The sequence below is a fragment of the Atractosteus spatula genome, chromosome 5, assembly GCF_055471065.1.
Source record: "Atractosteus spatula isolate fAtrSpa1 chromosome 5, fAtrSpa1.hap1, whole genome shotgun sequence".
Taxonomy (NCBI): domain Eukaryota; kingdom Metazoa; phylum Chordata; class Actinopteri; order Semionotiformes; family Lepisosteidae; genus Atractosteus; species Atractosteus spatula.
Window position 1 is genome coordinate 32119906 of NC_142710.1, and position 25079 is coordinate 32144984.

The window sequence follows — 25079 nt, forward strand, 5'->3', positions numbered from 1 at the left end:
GTATCACGTATCTAATAAAACTACTGTATTGGTGTTTACATATCTACAGTAGGTTCTACTAGGAAGTTGTGGAATAAGAATATTTTCAGGTGCATATGTGTGCACCATGATTAGTTACAGTTTTTCCAGATAACTAGTTTAATGGCGAGAAGTCTCAACTGTATCTTTAAGGAGAAGTGGCAGCTTTAATAAAGCAAGCGGTCCCTTCAGATACATTATTCTAGGGTTAGTTACATAACGTGTATTGATTTTTTCTGTAGAATTAAAGTGAAGGAATAAGACACAAGCCAAATGCCATCTGATCATATCACTCACCAGTGGATTTATGGAAGAAAACAGGAAAGTTTTGACTAAATTTTCTCTGATTCATTTTCTTGACCTTAAATTTAAGAAAGTTAAATAGATTAATTAAACTTTTCAGTCAAAAGTATTTTACTTAATTATTATAAATACAAATGATTGTGTTCTTGCTTAGTTTTTCTGCTTGTCTAGGCCATAGCCATTGTCATTTGGTTTCCAATGATGTCACAGTGTCAAAGTCAGTCATACTTTCAGAAAGAACTTGTGTCTGTACAGAAAATAGGCAATGAAGACCCACAGACCAGTCCCCACAAGATCTTGGAAAAGCTGGGCGCCATGATTCTCTTCAAACTTCATAGCCCAGCTGAAGGGAAAGTAGGTGCCCAAAAGGGAATGGCCTACATACACAAAGATGGAGTTCATCCCTGCCGAGACAGTAGAATCACAACAATACATTCATCAAAACATACAAACAGAACACAATAATTCCTTTACTATACTATTTTGAAAAAAATAAGTTTAGTAGTTTTCATGAACTTACAGTACTGCTTTAAAGCCTTTTATTTCTTAGTATATACAGTAGGGTGCTAAAATACCATTGTCACTGGGACTATTTTGTTTAGACTTCTAAAACTTTCTTCTTAAAACTAACATTAAAGGTCTGTTTTGTTCGCCATTTCCTATAATTAACATATTTCAAAATCTTAAATAAACATAAGGCAATTAAGAAGTACTACTTAACATTTTGAGCATTGCATTGTTTGTAAATAGTCTTGACTCACAAAACATTAATTTTTCACAAGATATCGATATATATTTAAAACAACAGAACCTTGTGACAGATGGAAAAATAACTGACCGATATTGTATAGACTAGTTCTGGATTAGTCATTTTAAAGTAGCTGATATAATGTACATTTACAAATACAGTACTGTAAAGAAATGTAAACAATTAAGTGAAGCTTCTGAGAAATCTGTAAGTATATTATATAATTTTGGTTCTGTTCTGTTATTTTGGTTTTGTAGAGTCATGTTTGTGAATGTTTAATTTATTATTATTTAGATAGAAATAAAATAGAAAGTCTTCTATTCATTTACAGCTGTGTATTTTCAGGAAAGGTAGCATTTCCACCTACTACTGCTCTTTAACTCTGTCCTTTTGTGAAGGAGAACTTCAGAATTTTATGTCTAGTACTACTGTACATGGGCTCATGAATCAAAACTGCTGCTCAATGTGGCATGACATAAGGTGCAGCTGCTTGTGGAAATAAGCCCAATCAGAGCTGGGCTGCAGCCACATGAATAAATTGAGATCAATTCAAAGTTCATTTATGATTAGATTCCAGAATGGAAAAGTTATTAAATTAAACTACAAGATATTGCCCTAATACATTTTTATTTATATTACTCCAAAAAGATATACTCTATATATTTTAATATACAAGAGTACAGTATATTGTCATGAGAATATTTAAGGCAAAGTAGAATATTTTCAAAGGAATAAAGAAACAGATAATCATATATGAAATATTTGAACACTGAGTTTGTTTGAATCTAGAGCGCTGTATTTGAATATTTGGAAACTGAATGCTTGTTTCTCAAATACTTTTTGACAGCACATTAAATGGACAAATGGATTAGTCCTATTCTGCCCTGATTCCATTACATTTTTACACACTATCAATATTTTTCATTTGATCAAAATTGAATTAAGCATTGTTGTTAAATCTTTAGAGCTAGATCTTACTAGATTATAACAAGTAAAGAACAAGACACCCTCTTTTTCCGACCATACCTGGGAAAATGAAAGGCTGACCACCCCACCAGCTTTTGACATCAATTACATAGTACATCAATCCATATAGGATGAAAGAGAAACAGCCCATGCAAGTGATGTACGAAAAAGACCTGTAAGAAGAAAAAAAAAGTGGTTACAGGACTTAACTATGTTCTAAAGATTTGTGTTGCCTACTTTCTTACTTCTAAGTGTTTACTTCCAACTACCTTATTATTTTATACATTATCATGCTTATGACTCAGAAAAGAAGATTTAACAATGCCATAACATTATCTGAGCAGGATACATATAGCATGGTCCACATTGATGTTCATTTTGCTTTACAGTCAAGAAATGTGTATTTAAAATACTGATATTCATGTTAATGATGAGTAAAATATATTTTTTTTCAGTTTTTGCAAAGGAATAAAGAAACAGATCATGATAGATGAAATATTTGAGCACTGAGTATGTTTGAATCTAGAGTGCTGTATTTGAATATTTGTAAGCTGAATGCTTGTTTCTCAAATACTTTTTGATAGCACGTTAAATGGACAAACATTTAAAAGTTTTCATCATAATCAAAACAGTATGTTTTATGTTAAACCCAGTGTTTTCAAGAGACCGTAAGCATTGGGAAACCTTCACATTAAGGAAACTCCAGGGTATAAAAGTCAGAATTTTGTTACATACAGTATCCATATGAAGCAATAACAGTGTGACCCTTGTAGCCCACTAAACTCTTTTTGTAACCATTTGAGGTGCTTTGTCAAGTCATTACTGCAGCCACTTTAGGTTCCTTCATTCCTGAAGTGCTCAGACGTTTTTTGTATTCTGCTTCAGCATGTAAAATACAGGCTCAATTGGATTTAGATCTGGAAATTGACGAAGCCAGTCTAAAATGTCCTAACTTTTTTCTCCTCATGATCTCCTTGTTTTGCATTGGTCATAAGTTTGGGTAATTGTCCTGCTGCACTTTGAGACATTTATTTCTACTTAAGCAGACATTTTCTATTAACATCAGAATTCATTCTGCTGCCACCATCATTTACATCATCATGAGTGTCCAGGCCATTACTTAGTTTCACCGTGCCTCAGAATTAACTCCATGGTACAAAGATCCAGGAGAATTCTGGGCAGCTTAGACCAAAATATCCCTTTGCCAAAATGATGGAAAGATTAAAGTGTGGTAAAAGAAAGGAACTGCCCATGTTCCATTCCAATGAGCACCACCTCTTCTGTTAAGCATGGTGGGGGTAATGTCAACATGGTGGCATTGGTGGGATGTTCAGTACTTTCTTATGGGACAACCAATGACATTGTAGCATGTCAAGGTAGCACCATATGAGTTAGAATTTCACATCTGCAGAAATCTATAAATGTATTATGTGTACCAAATGTAAATTTTTAAAAAATAATTTCCAATATTGTACTGTTCCATACTGTTTGAAAAATGATTCAATGAATGAAAGAAAAGCGAAAGGAAAGAAATTAATGTTATGATAATAAATAAAAAGTCAAAAATGTAAACGTGAATAAAACCTCTGTCATGTGCTCCAATACTGTTTGTAAAGAACTATAAAGTTTAACAATAGGAGAGATTCGTTCATAATTTTTCATAATTAGGTCGGTCAATAGGGAGACTTGGGAGAAGTATGCCACTTGGCAGAGAGCAGCAGACTCTGCAGGGAGTTAATTACTTTTGAAATTCTGGACAATGATTTATGCTCAGGAGCTTAATAACCAGCGCATGATGAACTGCTCATAAAAAAGCAACCTGGAGCAGGCAGGGGTGGGGGTGTGTGGACATTGACTGTGTTTTGTTATTCCCATTGTACAAGCATGATTAGAAAACAGTAAATGACCCATGGAAAAACGCATGCCTGGATATTGAAGGGATCCAGTCATGCGCACGTGAGCTAATGAGGATGCTTTCATGATCCTGCTGATGGCACAAGTGTTGCTAGACATAAAGACATGACCAATTTGCATTATTAACATCGAGAAAGTTTGTTTTTCATCTGATTTTCACTATGACTGATATTATTGTACTAGTGCTTACAGTATATGATCAATCTTAAACGAGTTGCATTTTCATTTTCTACAGAACAAAAAAATTGGCTTAAATATGGCATCATTGCTTAGCTCTCTCTCTCACAGCTCTTGGGTCCTGGGTTCGATTTAACCTGGGACACCTTCTGTGTGGTGTTTGCGTATTCTACTCATGTCAGATTTAGTTATCTTTAAGTTTCCTTATTTCCTCCCATTGTAAAAAGCCATGTTGTTCTGGTTAGTAGGTGCCTCTAAATTGTCCCTCGTGTGTGAGTGAATGCTGGCCCTATTGTGGGGCCTGTGATGGGATGCTGTCCTATTCAGGGTGTGGTTGTGCCTTGCTCGTGGAGCCTAACAGGTTAGGCTGTGGTTAGCCCAACCCTCATAAAATAAAATGGTCACTGAAAATGGGGAGAGCATTAACAACCGAGCATTAAGAAAATTATATCATAATACTTATTTTGGTGTCTCTGCTAAAATCCAATATTATGTTCACTGTTTAACAGAAGACAAGAGAAGACATTTTCATGTACACTTTATTTCATAGTGCCTGTGTACAATATTTACATAAATGTGTGCCTGAGAATATTGGTTCTGTTCTAATAATTGGTTCACATTTAGACACGAACTGTATGATACCCCATAACCTCAGAGCCTGAGTCAAAAGACCACTTCATACAGTATATTAATCTTGATGATACAGTCACAGCTTAAAACTGTTTTACCAATCAATGTGTTTAGGATGCTAACATTCCATTTCCATTTTACAGGTAATATTTCTATAGCTATTTCAGGTATAGAATTTCAAAATTTCAGTGGACAACTAGACAAACATAGACTTTAAGAATTCAATCTGAAAGCACTACAATTTTATTCAGTAATGCATTGTATGCCAGTATTATAATTTGGTCAGTTTCTCGGTGCAATGCTTTTATAAAATTGTAATAAAATCTAGTGAATTTGTGTATGTAACCTAAGAAATGTTAAGCTTTAACTTTACTCATATAAAACAGCAACTTTAGTGAAAAGGGGATCACATTAACGTGTGTAGCCCTGTGTACAGTATAGAAATATATAAAATATTTATTACATAAAGAAATGTAAATTCATATATGAAAAGTCCTCTCTAAGATCTGATGATATGTTTTTTTAAAGACATTATAATGATTTAAGCCTTGCAAATTAGTCTGGTATTAGTTAAATATATTCAAAATAAAGTTTATTTTGCCAACTCAACAATGAAATGACAGCAATAAATCAGACCTATACAGTATATTCCCGGATTTCACCAAGTTCCGATTTTAAGGTTTGATTCTAATAAAGATTTATTTGTGTGTCTGCTTCCTAAACAACATATTGACAAACCTAAATGTGCTTAAGTGAGAAATGTGTATATTGACAGTAATTTTGTCTCCATGTAAAGATGGTGAAAAGCGCACACACATAAAACTACCTTTACTGGGCAATGTACCATAACAGTCTTTCAGACAGCCTTGGTGATTATTTATGATAGTTTCTGTCATTACAAGTAGGTGAATGCATGTTTTAGCAGTCAGTGATTTGTGCCTCTTGGAAACCTTTCCTTTCTTTTGGAAAAGAGACAGGATTAAGGAAGACAGAAAGCACTTACCAGAGGTTTTTATTGACAGGTATAAATCCTTCGTCCCGTGTGCATTTAGAGAGGATGGCTGAAAAGATTCCCTGCGGGTTGAAATAAAACAGAGAATCCAGGTCAATACAGCACAATAAAGCTGGAACGTATGGGATATGGGACTTAAAAAACAGACACAACAAAATAAAAAATGGAAGGAGCATGAGATTGATATCTCTGATCATCACTGAGTGCCTCCATTGATTGGTTAATCAAAAGATACACTGGTATCTTGCAAAGCACCTCAATACATAATGCACCATGAAACAACAGCCATTTTGTATTGTCACTGAGACTGGCCTTCAGTGTGATGAGAGTATTGAGGAAATACTTCAGGAGAGTGGGACAGAAGTCACATCTGCCTTCTTTAGAGTTAGTTTTAGTTAATTTTCACCAGACATAGGACAAAATCATCAGAAAAATGCTTAACTTCAGGAAGCAGTTGATGTAATCTTATTTTTTCAGTTTTGTGGTATAACTCCTTTCTTGTTGGGTTTAATAAAATTCACTGAGTTTATTATTATAATTACATATCTGAGGAAAGAGGAGCTTCTGAAAGGTTTGGGGAAGCCATTTCTGTAAAGTGGCACTCTAACATGCATTTCTGCCTCTTGGTAAATCACTGTAAGTTCAATGATATATGGACCATGGGCAGCTTGTCCCCAGCCGGTACTGTATATGGTTGTTGACTGTTGATTGCCATGATTACTCCCGAACCCTCTGGCACGCAGCACTCTCCAACAGTGGTGAACACTGCTGCACCAAAAGGCTGGCCTCCTGTTGCAGGAGAATTCAACAACATTTAGGAACCTGGTACATGTACTTTGCATATACACAACTGTAACACATACTGTACATGTCCCAAGGCTGTCTTTTCATAAGGTTGTTTCTTAACTAAGAAAGATTGACCAATTATTTTTAAAATAAGAGAAGATCTTGTGCTCTTATGACTACAAGTGTTTGCTCTTATGTGCAGTGCCAAGAAAGTCTAATGGCCAAATAGGCAGGACAATAGTTTAACATTTTATCCAAAGGATGGCAAATCCAAAGTCCAGCCTTGCTTAGTTTCTGTATTTTGAAGAGATTTGCCTTTAAGGTGGTAAGGATGCTGTCTATAACTATTGGTCTACTGTACTGTACCTACATTAGGACACACAAGGATGAGGCATTCAAAAGATAAATTGGCAGACATTGAACAATCTTTTTTGTTCTTATATTAGTCTATTCTACACAAGACTGCCAACAATTAGTTTGCTGTGTGCAGTAAGTGAAATGAGCACAGCAAATACCATAAATTGCTCCATTGAAACTGACTTGAGGTTAGAAACAAAATTAAGATAACTGCCTTGCTGAACTACAGTATATGTCTAATTGGAAAAATCATATTAATTCACTTTCAAATACCAATAAGTCAATGTGCTATTACCTCCCATTGTGCTCTCACACATGCGTTGTTAGACTACTTTGCTACAGCCTGGCCCTTGCAGTGCAATTAGCCAATATTGCAATATGAATCAGTTTTTACCAGTAAAGCTTATTGTGATGCTCAGGGGGCTGAGGTTTTCAAGAAAAATGTTGTATAGCTGAACTTCTAATAATTTCTCATTTGGATTCACTGAGCCAGACCTAGTAACGACAAAATCTGGAATCATACCTCTCTGGGGCATCACAGCCGACACTAAAACAATTACCTTAAAATCAAATTAACCATTTTTCCCTACAGGTTCTCCTAATTTATTGAGACTGAATTATTCATGGGGAGGTACGGATCCTATGCAGAAAAGACAGCTGCTTATTGGGAAAGTTTATTTAATTGCATGTTTACAAAAAGAAAATTTTTCATGTTTTGTTTTGCATTCTTCTCTGAACATATTATGTACTATAGTCTGCTTCTGCACACAAGGGCTTACATAACATAAGATTATAAAGAAATATTATCAATATGAACATATATCAGTTACAATTCCTATTATAATACTATTATTATTAAATAGTATAAATACTATTACAATATTATTATATATAGTATAAATAAAGGTATATGTATATATAAATTCTAGGATGCAAAAATAATAGGAAACAGTTTGGTTTTACTTTCATAGGAAAATAAAAATGTGATTATTCTTCTCAAAAAAACATTTTTCACATATTGTAGTGCTCCTTTGGTATTGTGCAATGTGTGTTTCTCACATATTATTACATATCCAGTAATTATTAGCCTTAGATAGAAAAGCTTAAACAATCAATTGTTTAAGAGTTAATTATTCAGAGAGTATTAAAGTCATGAAATGATCCATTAAATAAATACACCTAGGAGTTGGCAACAATGAGCATTTTGAATTTGTCAAAGCACCCATAATTAGACACTGAGACAAAGCATTTAAGTGTACCTTAAATAAAAGTTTGGTATGTGCTTATGAAAACAGGTCACCTACTATCTTTTTTGTGAGCAGTGGTGTGGTGGGAATTTGGAGAAGGGGTTTAAAAGAGGCCAAGGAATACTTGGCCATGCATCAAAAACAATACAACTGCAATGATAGGGGTTGAATCACCAAGCTATTTTGCAGAGCCATATAAAATGTTTTTAGATAATTAGTTTAATATAATATATACATGAAAACAAGTAAGGTGGACTGAAATACCTCTTTGCCTCTTTAAACCTTAAGAGAACACTGGATTAAAATGCTTTCTGTACAGTATGTGGCATATCAGTATGTAATCAATTGCAATTGGAATTCCATTTCCAATTTCTGGCTCAGAAAACAGTAAACTCCCAGCACAAGATGTGATGAGTATACATATACTGTATGATGAGATAAGTGAAAATATATCATGGCATATTTCTCCTTATATCCGTCTTCCCACTTTTGATCCTTCTCAGTGTTGCTGAAAAGAAGCAATGACACCTTTTTAGAGAAGCAAGATATTAAGAAAACACAAAATACTGTCTGTTTAGTTCTTTGCTTCTTTTCCACCTGCTAACTGTGCCACCTTTAACCTTCTGGTGACACAGTGCTGGAAACTCTCAGTGACAGGCCTATGAAAGGTTCCCTGCAGGCAGTTTTCACCTCATTGGGCAGGGAAGTGTTTCACAGCTCTCAAAATACAAACCTCTTCAATCTCCTGCTGTAGAGATCTGGCTTCCTGTGTGCTAGAGGCTAAAACTAAAATCTTCACACATTTGGAGAAAAAAAAGCAGCAGCCACTTTCCAATTTCTGGTTAAACAGATGTAACTTTTTATGTTACAACAGCTAGTGGTCATCATGTTGTAACAAGGAAGTCTGATCCAATAAAGCCAATTTATTTTCACATGCTACTGAGTGAATGGTCCCAGATTGAAAACATAAATGTAAAACACTTAAGTGCTGTTAAATTCTTAGACAACCCCTTCAGTCTCTACTTCCCCTTTGACAAGGTTGACATTTTTAGAGACAGAAGTATTTGAATGCTCAAATTACTGGTTTGACTGGGTATCCTTGTTAAGCATCTTTTGACTTCTTGTACATTCATTTTGACTTAATCTTTTATTTTTCGAAGGTTTAAAATTGTTCTTTTTTTAAAGTTCAAGCCATTTGTATGTTCTTCAGGTGCATTTTTTTATTTTTGTAATATGTGGACATTGTGTTACTTTTGTCTCTGTCTTCCATCTCTCACCACACATACAGTAGTTTCCATCTCCTTTATTTATCTGATGGAGCTGAAGGTATAAATGGCATCAAACAACTACTTGCAACTGCTTACAGGTGGCAATGGCACCTTCAAGTCACAAAGCAAAAGAGAATGATACAATTTCTTGGATGTTGCTAAAAGAAAGGCCAGATTTTAATTAAATATACAATCAAATAATGGCTTCAGCTCCACTAATATTAAGTTTTTACTTTCTGGCCTAATTACTTACACACCCATACTTGAAATCCTAGAGGCCCAAGTGCTTTATGATACTGTAGAACTCACACTAGTAGTAAAAACTTGCAGAAAGCACAGAGTGTGAAAAAAAGAACTGAAAGGCACTCGTGCAAAACAGAACAAATAGTGCCCAACTGTACTGTAAATGTAAGTAGCGTGAGTAAGGTAGTTTTGCTCACAATGTTACTGTGGTGATATCAGAAATGCCAGAAAGTATTGTGTCTAAATGTTTAAAACATTCTTCTACACTACAAAAAGGTCATTGTTTAGTATTGATATATTGTTCCAATCTTCCTAAAAACAATATGAGGAATGCATGAGAATGACCCATTAGGAGTACTCTCTCATTTTGTTGTTGATCCACAGAATTACAATGATGTTTACTGGTGCATGGAAAACACTGTAAAGACCATATCCGACCCTTTTGTTGAATGGGTATGTTACATACTGTAGTTACAGTGACATCAACAATCAAAAAATAATTTAGGTTTATATTTATGACATGAAAGACAAATTACCTTCCTACACTAACCAGAATAGTAAAAGAAGAAAAAATATCTTAGATACTGTAAATGTACATGCATAGCCAACATCATGCATATTATACTATGTAAAGTAGCTTAATTCCTTGAATACTAGGTGGCATTCATCTGCTCATTTATTGCACTTCTGTTCTTGCAATTGTACTGTAGAATAAGGGTTAAATTTCTAGCTGTGACACAATGAGATGAAAATAATTTAAGTATAGGACAGAGTCAATGGGCTGGAAATATCAGGCATGCAACTTTCAATTGAGCCTTGAGGCTACTCACTTGATGACTTGGCTACTATGTGGGGCAACTGCTCAATTTCCATCTCTCACCCAGTGCTTTGATCGTTGAGTTCTAATTAACTCGGCATCCTGTTTATTAAGTTACAGAAGTACTGCAGCCACAAAAGACAGGAACATGATCCAGCTTGCAATTCAGGTCTTAACATGATAACAGTTTGACCCAAATGTCCCAGACACTGTCTGGGTTTGTTTTTTCGGAAAACTATTTACAAGATTGTCTTTATCAATTACTTTTCAACATTTAAATTATGAAGGCTGACAGAAATACATTAATCAATCATATCAATCCTTTTGACAGATATCAGCAGACAGTTTCAATTTCATTATAACATGGCTTATATGAAATGCTGGTAATATTTTTAGTCAACATTTTTGCCTTTCTTAAATGACAACAAAATGCAGACAGCTTTGACAAGGTCATTTCTATAAGAGTCTAACACGCGTAAGGACCTAATTACTTGAAAATCTTATGCTGACGTACTAATAATTGTTTTTGTTTTGAAATTGTGCAATTGGATTTACAGGATACGTAGAAACATGTATAAGACTGTTTTCCTATATTATAGAAAATTATAATTAGTCTCTTATCACCTATGTCAAACAGATGAGGCTACATGTATTCACAGCATTTATTTCAGTCAAATCAGAGCTCTACTGTATATCAAATCAAAGAAAATATAAAACCTGACAATTTATTGTCATTGTCATTTGTTGTCACAGGCAGTTTTAGCCATTACAATGGCGTTCTCATCTCTTGGTACTGGTAGCATAAACCCTTCAGGCGATAAAGATCATACTAATGTTGACTATGGAAACCAGTGTTTCATTTCATTAAACCAGAGTTTGGTTTTGACAGGAAAAATTCTATGACAACCTTCCACACAATTCGAGGATTCCACACAATGGATTTCCCTTTGAATTAATTTTAATAAAAAGTGGAATAGTTAAGAGAACAAGCTATTTTATTGCCATTTTGTTTCTTTTTCAACTTTAGTTTGTTGAAGTTCCTTTGGCTAAGTGGATTCCAAATTCATATCCTGTGGCTTAATTACCACCAAAGCTCATGTCTCTAATCTTAGAGATACAGCCTGTGCAATAGCTACTGTATAGCATTTTGCTGTGCCACAGAGTTAGCTGTGCCTTCCACAGTTAGCTGACTTTAGGATTAAAGCTATCTAATGGAGAGAAAGCTGATGGGTGCAGAGACTGATGAAAACTGCCCTACTGTTTCCACCTACTAATTGAAATGTCACCATCACAACAGACCACAGGTACTTAGCCTTTTGTGTGAACAATCATCTTCCATCTTGCAGTAAATAAGAAAGAAGGGTCAAACGAAGAAGTAATTAACCTTAGGAGAAGTCAGGTATTGAAGAAAAGATAGAGCCCTCCTGACAAAGCTGGTTAAAAATGGCTGCCATTGTAAAATGGGGGGCATTTTAGTTAGCCTTATTAAGAATCTGATAATGATATCTGAGAATTAGAAGCAGGCTGAGGCTTGAGGTAAGTGTCTAGGATTGTCTTGCTTCTTCAGTATGTATGTAATTATCTCCTGTTCCTGGATTTAAAATTAAAATCCTTAGAAAATTCACTCATTTCTTTTGATAGAAAAGGCTAAAGATGACACAATGTTTACACACTTTTCTAAACAATGTCTCCCCCCATGCCTTTGCGTGTCTCTGATATTATATATTTTGTAAACTTAAAGTCAATCCTGTTGCTTTCCTTTTGGATATGCTTTTTGTTTAGTTTTAAAAACATATCTTTTTCTTGTATTCATTTATTGTCTTACATTCATGAATGAAATACTGATTATTTAACTTTCATCAATAAATTTCACAAACCTAATTCTTAAATGCTAATTCAGATTTTTTTATTTGTTTATTATTGAGAAACTGTAAAGTAACACATTTATCTCAGTTAGCATACAGTAGCAATGCTTTTCCTAATGTGGTAGTATGTAAAACAAGCAAGCATCATTTAAACATATTTGTATACGTGTCAAATCTGCAGGAGTTATAGACTGTGACTTTATATGAAGTATTCTGCTCATCTGAAGACCTTCCAGGAGCTCATTGAAAGTCTTTCACTCACACTGCATCTCTACATCCCACAGTTGACTTTCTAGCTTAGAAACCTTCATATTTCTGTCACCAAGCTGTGACAGTATATCCAATAGAATATGAAATACTGTAAGAAGGACATGTGTCCTTAGTGATTTTTACATACTTCTTGTATTTAATTGTACTTGAATCTTGTGTTTTATATGCTGTGGCTGCCAATTCTTTATCTGGTACTGTAATTGTGCTTAAATACTGTATGTCATTGCATTTGGCATCCTGTAATTTGTTAGCTCACTCTACTCACCATTATAATACCCTTTCTGACATTACCTATCTGTTTGGAACATACTATTTTTCTTGCTTTTTATACATATACACAAGAAAACATTTCAAATAACAAGCATTTCAACTCTATGCGTGGAATTAAAGTTTCATTTCATAAAATTAAATTTTAACTAAAATTCGACTAAATAAATGCATACATTGGTATTTTATCTGAAATGTATGGTTTGTGCTACAGTACAGTACATATAAAATATTCCAATGTAATGAATTTCTAATCTAATAATCCATATTGCTTTTTATTAGGGCACTGATTCACTAAATTTTAAATTATTACCCTTTTAGAGAAAGGCTTAATTTCATACACTAATTAATACTTCACTGTGATCTTTGTTTAATAAATGTGCCATTGTAGGAGTTAAATAAAATGTCTTTAGTAATGAAATGAAAAGCTGACCTTTAACATTGATTTGAAGCTGTCTTTTAAAGTGGCTTCACTGAAGATAAAATAATTCTTAATATTAATAATGTATTAATTTTATTAGATTACTAGACAAAAAGAGCAGCTCATTCAGTCCAATAATGCCACTTGGTGTCATTACCATTTTTCTTTGAAGGAACATTGCCTGCTTCCACATTCCCCAGTGCAACATCTATCATCTCCCAAAACACATCATTAAATGAAGTACAATTAATGCTATACATACAGTATTAAGGTAGAAATCGGGAATAGATCTGAGATAACACTATCAACTGGTGTGGAGGTATTGAAAGTATCCTGTATGCAGTATTCTCTGTATCCTGGTACAGTATTTTTCTAATAAAAGACAAGGTGCACTTATGACAGAAGTTTGGGAGGAAGGTTTGATCCTAATCTTATTCACTTCTGTTGGCTTACATACAGTATATAAATCTTACACCCAGGACTTCCTCACATGTAATTCTCTTGCATTCCTCCACCTCCCTATCTTCACTCTTGCAGCAAACTCCTTTCATCATTCATTCTTTGCAATAGTGAGGTGAAGTTTGGGCAACCTCCTCACAGATAGGCTGCCACTCCCACAGCTATGCGAGTCACACCAAATACTCAATACTTCCTTAGTCTCTCCTTCACTTTCATTAAGATCTAACCCAACTACTGAATCGCATATTAATAGGAAAAACATGAATTCCAAAGATAACCCCAGTTCATTCCAGAAAGTGTTTCCCACATTGAGATGTTTCATGGCTCATTTGAGTTTTAAATTTATGCAATAAGAAGCTTACGTTAAATCACAGCAAATAATACGTACATTTTCACATCACTATCACATCATGCAAACAAAAAATGTATTCCACAATTCATCAGGCTGAAATCTTACACTGAACTTACCAGTATCAAAGCCCAGAGCAGGAACCTTTTTAAAATGCTGAAGTTCTTCCCACGGTATATAAGCAGGATCTTTCCAGACTGTAATATAAAAAAATATATATACATATAGAAAAGCTTTCTCTGCAGAAGGATAATGTAACATTTTCAAAGTCTGACATTGTAAATAAACTAAAAGAAAAATAATATAATCATATTTGCTGCTATTTATTGAGTGCTAAAGTTATTTTTTGAGTGCCAACCTGTAAAAAAGACAGTTTTTTAGTTGTTAGTTAGGTTTTCAGAAAATATAAATAATACTGTTCTCTAATATGTGCATATTGACCATAAAATGAAACATTATTTAAATGAAAAACCTGAAAACATGAGCACATCACAAAAATCATTCACACTATACAGGAACAATTAAATGTTTCGTTCAGAGTTCGTTCGACATATATACTGTATGGTGATTTTACTTACTAATAGATACATGAGCATCTAATTACAGTAGATGGTTTAGATTAAAAAAATAAATATTCACCTTAAAATAATATTTTATCTAAGACAATATTAGATAAATGGCAGATGAGTAACCATTTCTTTCTCAGAACGTAAAAAAAAATTAAAGTGTATCACTACGTACAATTACTGTACAATTATTAGCCACTATCATAACTTTTAATTGACTGTTTACCATTCTGGATGTTTAGCAATTATGAAAGGAGGAAAAAAAACTCCAGTAGCACAATATGTGAGCCAAGCAAAAAGACATAAACTGTTTATACAGCCACCAAACACAAAAAGTCAAAACATTATTATTAAAAACAATACAATTGTTTATAAAAACTATATTTGTGTATTATTTTTATGAGTAATAAGTCTCTGTAGAAGGTGGACAATTTCACAATTAAAGGGCTGGTCTGAGACAAAGGAGAATTCTGCATTGTCTCTCTGAGCATTCTATTATGAAACAATAATCATTAAGATGACAATGTCTGCAGCATTACCAATAAGATTAAAAAATCATTATGATCACTACTAAATGCTGTGATGAATAATACAGTACCAGAAAAACAGGGAAGTCAAAAGCTATCTGTCATTGCAAAGAACATTGCAATTAGTGTATTTTGCTGCTTCTGAATGAACTCTTTGTGACACACAGATGTAGAATATAGATTATTAAATAATATGATACTCCTTTAACAATACATTTAGTGCAGTTTTATTTAGGAAGGAACACATTTATGTCCTTATTCCAGTGATTAACTGTTTTGATTTCCCAAAGACATATCATGTAGAGCAATGGAGATCCAGAAAGAAACAGTAAAGGAAAAGAACAGAAAACCAAAGGGCACTGTATTGTAAAGCAGAATTTGTTTAAACACTCTACTCGGCACCATCTAATTCTTCATTTGTCTCCCAATTAAGTTCATCAGACGTACTGTGTTGCACCTTCCCGAGTAGAATATTGACCATCACAGAATCAAGCAAATTATCCATCTGCTCACACTATAGTTGGTCAGCAGGAACACATTTTATCTTTTGTTTGTCCCCCAAAATGTCTTTCTGTAAAGGCAATCAGCACTGATGTTAATATATTGTTCAGGAATAGTTACTTCTTAGCTCAGCAAAAAGGTAACTGTTAACTCATGTGAAAAAGTTCCTATGCACAGTTATGAAGGCTTTCCTTGTTATCTGCAGTAATTAGCAATTATTTGGGGGGATTTTTAAAGCTAGTAATTTATTCAACATGAATATCCCCTTCATTTAATATTTTAGATAATATTCAAGATGATGCAAACTTGTATCAGATGAAGTGCAGGGTTTTGTATGTACAGTTTGTACACTCTCAGTAGAAACATAAATTCTAAAAAGAAAATGATAAATGTTTGTATTCTCACATCATTTACCATACATCGTCTCTAGACTATCTTCTCTAGACTATAAGGGGAAGGAAAAAAAAAGACATGGATTCTACAAAGTGCTTTGCTTTGTAATAGATCCTCACAGCTTGTGTTATGCTTGACCAGATCTTTCCACATAGTCAGCCTTGACTGTGCTTTACTGGAATTTGCTATGGTTTATAATATACATTTTGTAGGAATATTTAAGCTGTATATTCAGTTTGACTGCTGTTTAGGCATTTGATTATGGTTCCTGATCAGAATAATGTCTTATGCTTTAATAGAAAGGAGACAAAATAATGTAAAATATACAGGCATAAAAAGAAGAGGATTGTTTTGAAGTCCCTGCGTTATAAGAGAAGAATTTCTTGGAGCATAATGCACACAGATGCAAAACACTAGTCATCACATGTTCTGATTAATTTGGTGATGATTAATATGATTCAGCTGAAGATATCCAAATAAGGGGGTACAAACAGACTACCAAGAGGGCACACCTGGTGTGTTGTATCACACTCAATGATAGGAGATCTCAGCACTCACAGACTGTTTTTTTCCTCACCTTCTGGGAATTAAAAAATGCAGTGTATATGCACAGCAAATCCCCTGTTACAAAACATTTGCATAGTAGCAACGCAGACACCATCAAAGTATGAGTCTTCTAAGCTTTCCCCTAAAAACACATAGATCTATCTTCACCTTCAGACTTGCTCTCCTGCTATTAAAACCAAACAGCTGTTCCTCTATTAAGTGTAGTGCATGCATCAGATCCCTTCCCTAGTTTAAAAAATGCTCTTTTTTCTGAAGCCACTCACATAGATATAGGTCAATATATTATACCCTCAGAAATTTCATGGTGGTCTCAATCTATGGTCATCATGTTTTACTTTTCCTCTTTTGTTTCTACTGTATGTAACTATGATTTATATCATGAATGAGTAGATGGAAAGCAACTGGAATCCCAACATTGGGCTAAAGACATTAGTAGACCCACTTGAGAAAGATGTCTCTAATATGACTAAGCAGATGCGTTGTACTTTGCTACCATTAAGTTATCCATTTTACTAAGTGCTTTTTTGAGCAAAAAGCTTACTTGAGTTTCAAAAAGAATATAAAAAAAATAAATTTAGACTTCCACACAATTTCATCTCCCAGGTTCACATTTGGATGTGCATATAATTTTTATTTATAGGTTTATCCTCAAACTCCTGTAGTCCAATTTAAATGCTCTTATCTAATGAAAAATATACTAGTCAGAGATCATATGCATCATGAAAGAGTATTGTTAAAATGATCTGTTTTTACACGCCTAATCCCATTTTCCCCCAGAGAACAATTAAAAATGTGGTGGGTAGCAGCACTTTTCAATTTGAAGCCCACTCTAAAATAAAAAAACCCAACTCAGACCAAATGGTGACTACAAATTTGAAGATATGCAAAGAGAACTGCAGTTCTTTAACTCAAAGATTGTACACAACATATGTATTACTTTGTTTTGAAAAACATTATTGGTTTTTAATTCTAACCTGCCTAAATCCTAACAAGCTTGGCTTTTAGACATATGTCCATGCATTCTGTAGGGACCTTCTGGAATTTTTAAAAAGAGTAATGAGAACCATTTGATAACAATTTCTCCCAAGGGAATGGACTTCAAGGTAAAAGTAGACAGGCTTCTCTTTTAAAGAAAACATTTTGGATATAGTTGCTCCACTCTGTTGTTTTGAACCTTATCATGTTCATTTCTGTTTTCACAAAGTTTCCAAAAAAAAAAAAAAAACAACTCTTAATCTCTATAAGCAGCAGTAAAGATTACTACCATCCTCTTTCACCATCAAAAGGTATAGATACAGATAGACTTGACATTGTCTTACAGACATAAATTAATTTTCTAAACAGATAATTTGGAAAGTGCTGTCTAGGTGATCACAGCTAATAATTATACATGGGTATCCGTATTATTTAGTGTTCTTTTAAGAAATACCTTGTAAACAAATGTGAAATCTGAACCATTAATCATGTTGATTTCCTGATCCTAATGTGTTTATGCAAACCCATAGCATTTAAAAAAAAAACAAGCTCTATAGTACAGTATATATTTGCAAGTATGTATGCCTATTTTCATAGTGCTTTTCAGATTCACAACAGAAATTACTCTATGGAAAGTGTTCTTCTGTGTAAGATATGGCATCTCTTTCATCCCTTTCATAAGTGAAATTTTGTTTTACATTAATATGAGCTTTATTCCTGCTTAATGTCTTACAAATAATATTACCCTCTTCCCTTGATGTCCCATTTTGTTGAATTTTTAAATGATCTATATACATTTTAGAAGCAAGGATTTGAAATTAAAACTTGAATGCTCAGAGCACAGTGAAGTCGATCAATGGGTGTATTAAACTTTCTAAAGCTGCCTAAATCAGGCTGATCTTCCATACGGACGAGTCAGGCAAGGAGTAAACAAAGTTAAGGATGTTACCATGAGACCAACAACATCTATGAAAGTGCTAACAGTTCAATTCCTGAGTTGGGAGAAAATGTCCATGAGCCACTCCACAAAGTTGGCCAGACTGTATGGCAGAGTGGCAAAGCTGTCTGAGATCCCACACGGAGATGGTCTCAAATCCCACTTTACAAAAATGTGTGTACAAAATTTGTAACTAAAATGGGACATCTTTGGAAGGAGTAAATACTCTTTCAACACACTATACATAGATCATAGATAATTGCTTGAATTGCTTGATAATTGCTCAATGTTTTTACTCTGTTAATTTATGAGGATAATGAAAAAAAAACATAATGGGATGTGATTGCAATTTTGTTATAAGGAACATTTTGCCTCAACACTTATAGTATGCATTATTTAAATTTAAGCTCACATTGACCCCTGGGACAAAGTGTTTGTTCTGTTGCTAAAGTGGAGTAGGACATGTAACTACCGTGTAGTATTGCTTTAAGTGCAGTCCTTAGCATTGACTGCAATGGGCAATTAAAATGGACATGTAGTTGCTGATGTTTTGACTGCTTATTTAATCATGACAATATCAAAATTACACTTTGTTATTTCAATACTCCAGTATTTATGACAACAATTGTCGTTCATACTATATGTATTCAGATAACAGCACTGCTTTTGCAAAGTGCCCTGCAGTATTTGTGTGGCTTTGCATGTTACCAATCTGAGAGAAAAGTCCTCAGATATTTGCAGGCTAGAAAGTGTGCACATACAGTATATTATTTAATTATACTATGTCTTTAACATTGTTACTTTGGAAAGAAACACTTAATTATCACTTACAGGCACTTAAGGTACTGATCTTAACATGTGCCCTGTCTATATTCTATCTCCTCTTTCCAAAAAAGAAAATTAATCTAATTACTCTGAGATAAAATAAGAAAATGCCAATTACTCATTTCATGTGATCATTAGAACAGGCTGTTTTAGTGTTTTGCTTCTATGTTCACTCCTTACCTGCATTCCAATGAATCCCATTACAATGGAATTGAGTGTCCCTAGGATTCCTTCTGGGTCAAAGGGCACTGTAGTCTTATACAATTCCTACAAAAACACAAAAATAAACAGAATTTTCCTGGCTCTAGTTTTATTACAAAAAAACACTTTTAAGCAAAGCATTAGTAATTACTTGGTTTTCGTGCAGCAAATATCAGAGTTATTTTCAGAACTACTCGATTGATTTGATCAGTTTGAATTAAACTCTGTGCTTGCAGAAATGATGCGTAAGATATGTAAAGGAAATAGTAAATATACATTAGCTGAAAGACAATTACCAAAAAAATGATAAATATAATCATTAAAATTGATATAATGATATAATGAATATAATCTAGGATAAAAACTCTGGGGGAGTTAACTAACTCTTTAAAAAATTTTGATTAAATTTCTTCTGTAATGATTCCTACAAAACTTTAAGGAGATTGTAAACTCCATAATGTCATGAAACGTAAAGCAAGACACTTAAAACCCTCTCTCATTCACTTCCAGTCAAGGTTTCCTGAGCACTGTAGGTTACAAAACAACATAGCAGGTCTAGTTGAAACATGTCTAGGTACAAGTTGGAAGATTGGAGTGTAATGGATAGTCTGTTGGCGGGTGCCTGTCAGGTTCTGAGTTAAATAAATGTTGTTTTATCTGCAATAACCTTGGAGGAAATTGTTTGGAGCAATAAAGTTCCATCTATCAAAAGCAGCCCTCATTTTTTACGCATTTTAAATGTTTTTTTTTTCTTAAAAGGAGAAGTGGATTACTAGAAAAGAAACATAATAAGCAATCCAGGGATATTGCCTTACCTTACAGGTAGGATTGCTGTAAATGTGGTTTTCGCCTAGAAGCAACTTGTCAATGTATCCAGCAGCACCACCAGTGCAATTATAGAACAGGCCATCATCTCCAATTCCACCTGGTCCCACATAGCCCCTGTAGAACATACAGACAGTTCTTTTACCCAAATTGACCTTATTTACAGTAGAGCTTTTTTGTTGTTGTTTTTTTCCCCACAAAGCATTTCCTCTGGGAAAAGGTGAACAGCATTTTGTGGTTCTTTGTCAACTATTAGAAGCATTTATGCAATAGATTGTGATTTCCCCTGTGCTAGAACACTTATACTCACTGCACTGTTCTTGTACTGCATGAAAAAGAGTAAAATAGCAAATACCATCTAAAAATATAGTCCAAAATAAAAATTCCAGCTGAGGCATTTAAAAAAATCAAAACTGTGCAACAACAATTTCAGAATCTTTACTACTCCTCATCTACGGAAAACTTAAAATGAATTAGTATTATATGAGTTTTGAAACAGACAAGTGCCAGTGGACTAGGTTATTACTGAATAAATGGTTGTTTCCAAATATCACACAAGTCCTCGTTTTTATACAGTAATTTATATAAAAAAGTATATACAACCTTACGATTTTTGGTTGTATTAAAATATTTAATATACTGTACTTTTGGATGACATACTGTGTTTTAGTGATTGATTCTGATGACAGTTCAGATAAAAATCAGATTTTCTGAAATACTAAATATGAAACACTTTTTATAAACTTAATAGATATTTTAAAAAATGTTTTACATGCTGTTAGCTTAAAGCCACCTGACACTTTCTTAAAAATAATAATGGAAAACAACATCCCAGAATGACACTACAAAAATGTAAAGAACATTCAATCATATCTTTTGGTAGTAGCAATTTGTATTTTAAAACTAAATTTAGTGAATAAAAAATCTAACCTTTTTTTTCTAACAAGTAAATATATATTAAGTAAATAAGGTTCCACATCTAAATGTTTTCAAAATGGCAATCTAATAGTCTTACATTAGCAGCACAAACACAGGTGGAAATAAGAAGGATTATTGTTCTGTATAGATGACAAAACACTTCCGTGTACTTCCTGAAATCCTGCAAAATAACTAACACACAAGTTCAGTTAAAAAAGTCTGCAATTATTTATCAGTAGCAATAAAGAAGGCATTAAAAGCCCATACAGCAAGAGGCCCTTAAAAATCTCAGCGAATGGAGAAGGGAGACTATCTTGATTTGGTTCACTGCATAAACATTTATCTCTGTCTTCTAGTTTCAGTGGCAGGGCAGTCACGTCTGAGGTGTTTTGTGTACTCTGATAGTGTATAGATCACAGCAATTTAGGTAATCCTCTTTGGAATTCACAAATCAGGGTGGAGAACAAGAGTGAAAATAAAACTAAATGTCACAAAAGATGGAATGAAATGTCTCCTGCATAACAACAAACACAAAAAGTTTAGCAAAATAACAGATTTAATTCACATCCAGTACAGCTCTGGGGTCACAGACACAATAGATAGCAAAAGAAATTATAGCTCAAAGGAAGACACTGGCTAAAATGAGTTAGTGTGGAGCAGCTAGAGGAAGATGGATTCTCTGTCTCGCCTCTCCTCTTATTGTCTATGACAGACCATGATTGTCTAATATCCCCCTCTGAGGCACAGAGTATGAGCCCATAAATCATAGACAGCAGCTCATAAAATGAACAACAAGTGCCTGCTCATTTGCACGAGGATGCTAGGTGGGGGAGAATGTTTCAAAACTACAAAGCATTTTAGTTTATCAGATAGTGAAAACTCTTCTCAAGAAAGGTGCAAATCAGTCCTTGTGTAAGCTACATTACAGAGCTGTAGGACTATTGTCATCTCAAATAATAATAATAATCAAGTTAAATGATCCATATAATTTTTCATTAGTCGTAGAAAGATAGGTAAGGTTTCTACTAAGAAAATAAAAAATAATAATAAAAAGGTTCATAAGTGCTACAACTGATTTGGTAGCGTTTTGGCAAACTTTGTTATCATTTGCTTTTTTATCCATGACTTGCATTACACAAATCTCACTGCAGCATCCTAAAACCCCAAGCTCAAACAAAAGAGAAAATGCTTTTTGAGAAGAAACAAAAGCCAAAAGGTAGTAAACGTCTCCCCAGGATGTATTTAGATGCAGGATTTTTAAATAAAAGTTGGTTTATATACTATATAGTATAAATGATGAAAATTATGAGATATGCCATACCCCATAAGGTTCTGTGTTTATACAAAAATGTGTGCGTTTTTCATTTAGAACATGTGATGTTATTGCTCCTTTAAACATGTACAGTTCACTTCCCAAACAAAATTTCAAAGACTTTTAGAGAGAATTTATTTTTTATTATCACACAAATAATCCATCCAGCCCAAAGTCATGAGAGGGTAGGGCCTTTTTGTCAATTTCTGGGGAAAACAGTAGCAGACCAGGCATTTTCCTCAGTGTATTGAGCTAAGGAAAAGAAGGTTTATGTACAGTAAGTGACACCAGGGGCATAATTGTCAGTGTATATGACGTCGGTGCAACAGGAACAGGGTGTAACTGAAGACAATAGCAGACATGGCTAATGTGTAACACTGGATTCAGGTTAAAAAGAAACCTTAATCAGTAACATTTAGGGATAAAACAAGATGTGATTTCTTTAGAACAGGAATTGTAATTCATGTCACAGGAAGTTACTGAACAACCACATGTTTCATGTATTGTACAACTGTACCAACTGTTATTGAGTGAGTGGTATTATCTTTTCATAGTCTTTTGTAGACATTCAGTGAAAATAACATGGCTGATGGAAGTGGACTGACCTACCAGTAAGGGTATTCACCAATTTTTTTTTAGAGCACTATGTGCAGAATATACACAATTGTACCTCTTTTTACAAATGTAATTAATTTCCAGAAACCCTTTCTTATAGCAAATATTTTCTAAAAGAAAAAAAAAACTATTTCCATTATTTCTTATGGGGAAAATTACAATCTGTTCCAGACTCCAAAAATGTCACCCCTACTTCTAGTTTTTTCACCAAAAAAATACAAAGAAACAATAATAGTTAAAGTTCATACTGTAGTTTGTGTATTTAGTAATTAAAAATAGTTTACCTAGTTAGACAATATTAATTATAGCTAAGTACAGTAGAGTATATAGTACAGTATATCTAATAGGCCATATTAATAAAACTTATAAAACATAAAAGAAAACACAACAATATTTATTTGTCCTTGTTTTGCATTGTAACCCTTGTAACACAACACATATCGTGACTTCACTGTGACATTGTGACCACAGTGGAGCCGAATTGCTTTCCAATAACATTTCTATCACAACTCTGGAGTTAGACCCTGATATAAACTGTATGTTCTCAAAGGACTGAAAGCCAAACACTTGTCTGTCATGAAACTACTAGTGGCTGACATAACTTCAGGCGACATTTTCCAACACTATCCATAATGTTAGTAGGGTATGTTCTCTCATCAATAAAATGATTGATTTCTCTTGTGGTGTCATTTCTTTGGTTTAATGGTATACTTTTTATTGTGTCTTTTTTAAAGGTTAGGATGTTTAAGACTACGCTGGAAAATAAGGATATCATTAATCAAACTATAAGACGAAGACAACAATATGTTTTCTTTAGAAGAAATGCATTCTTCAGCTTTTCAAGTTGTTTCCAACTTTCAAATTGTTTGGCTTCAGTGAAATCCAGTGAAGTCAATAGAAATGCTGTGAAATGTACTAATATGTTTTGTTGGTTCTGCTATCAGATGAACAGCTCAACAACCAAATTAAGAGAAAAGAACATTGTCATTAACTCTCTCACTGGATAGTAAATGTTTTTATCATTGTCAACATACTGTACTGTATGTTTAAAGTAGCTTTAAAACATGAAGTATACCATTATTTTATTGTGTCATGATCAGTTATTAGTTGTTCTAATTCAGTTGCTTTTCCTAAATATAAAATAACTGTAGCATCTGATTTTCTGAGACTACTATGAGGCATACATGTAGGAGACAAATTGCTTGACCTTCCAAACACTAACAAAAAGCTACATTACAGCTCGACACACGTGCAGCCACAAAGCAGTCTCCCTGGCAGTCTCAGTAACATTTGCAACAAAGTCACAGGCAGTCAGCCCTTTAATCTATTCCAAACCCTACCCTGACAAGAACAAATCATCTTATTCAAGGTCCTCATTATTATAGGGAAGCCAGCAAAACCTAATCATGCATCCCAAATTCAACTAAGCAAACTTTTAAGACATCATACGAACAATAAGAGCTCCAACATTTGCCACACTATTATGCAGTTGGGAATCAACACAATCAAACACAAGGAGCTGATAAAATAATTCTACCAGCTTGAACACAAGGAAGTGCTGCAATAAACACTATGTGGCTTCAGTACCATGCACAGTGGATGTGCATTTGCTGCTAGAAAAATAATAAATTAATTTAAATAAATTGGAACCACTCACAGTTTATAATGCATGCAAGGCATGCATTCTAGGCTTAACACATATTGTCAGAATTGTGCAAAGTATTAATTCAATTACTATTTAATAAAACAAAAATTGATTAAAATTGTGATCATGCAGTCACATACAGTATCTAGCATGTG

At 33.9% G+C, this 25079-nt stretch overlaps 1 protein-coding gene across 1 annotated transcript in view; it reads right to left on the reverse strand.

Annotated features, from left to right (window-relative positions):
- Positions 1 to 530: 530 nt before the first annotated feature.
- The window catches only part of LOC148834972 (heparan-alpha-glucosaminide N-acetyltransferase), a 107118-nt gene continuing 82569 nt past the window's right edge, over positions 531 to 25079 (reverse strand). The window contains exons 11-16 of the mRNA XM_088915786.1: positions 20425 to 20551; positions 19589 to 19675; positions 14237 to 14314; positions 5760 to 5830; positions 2096 to 2208; positions 531 to 725 (exon numbers count right to left, since the gene is read on the reverse strand). Coding sequence (XP_088771912.1) covers positions 544 to 725; positions 2096 to 2208; positions 5760 to 5830; positions 14237 to 14314; positions 19589 to 19675; positions 20425 to 20551 — 658 coding nt within the window. The 3' untranslated portion in view covers positions 531 to 543. The remainder of the gene's footprint in view (positions 726 to 2095; positions 2209 to 5759; positions 5831 to 14236; positions 14315 to 19588; positions 19676 to 20424; positions 20552 to 25079) is intronic.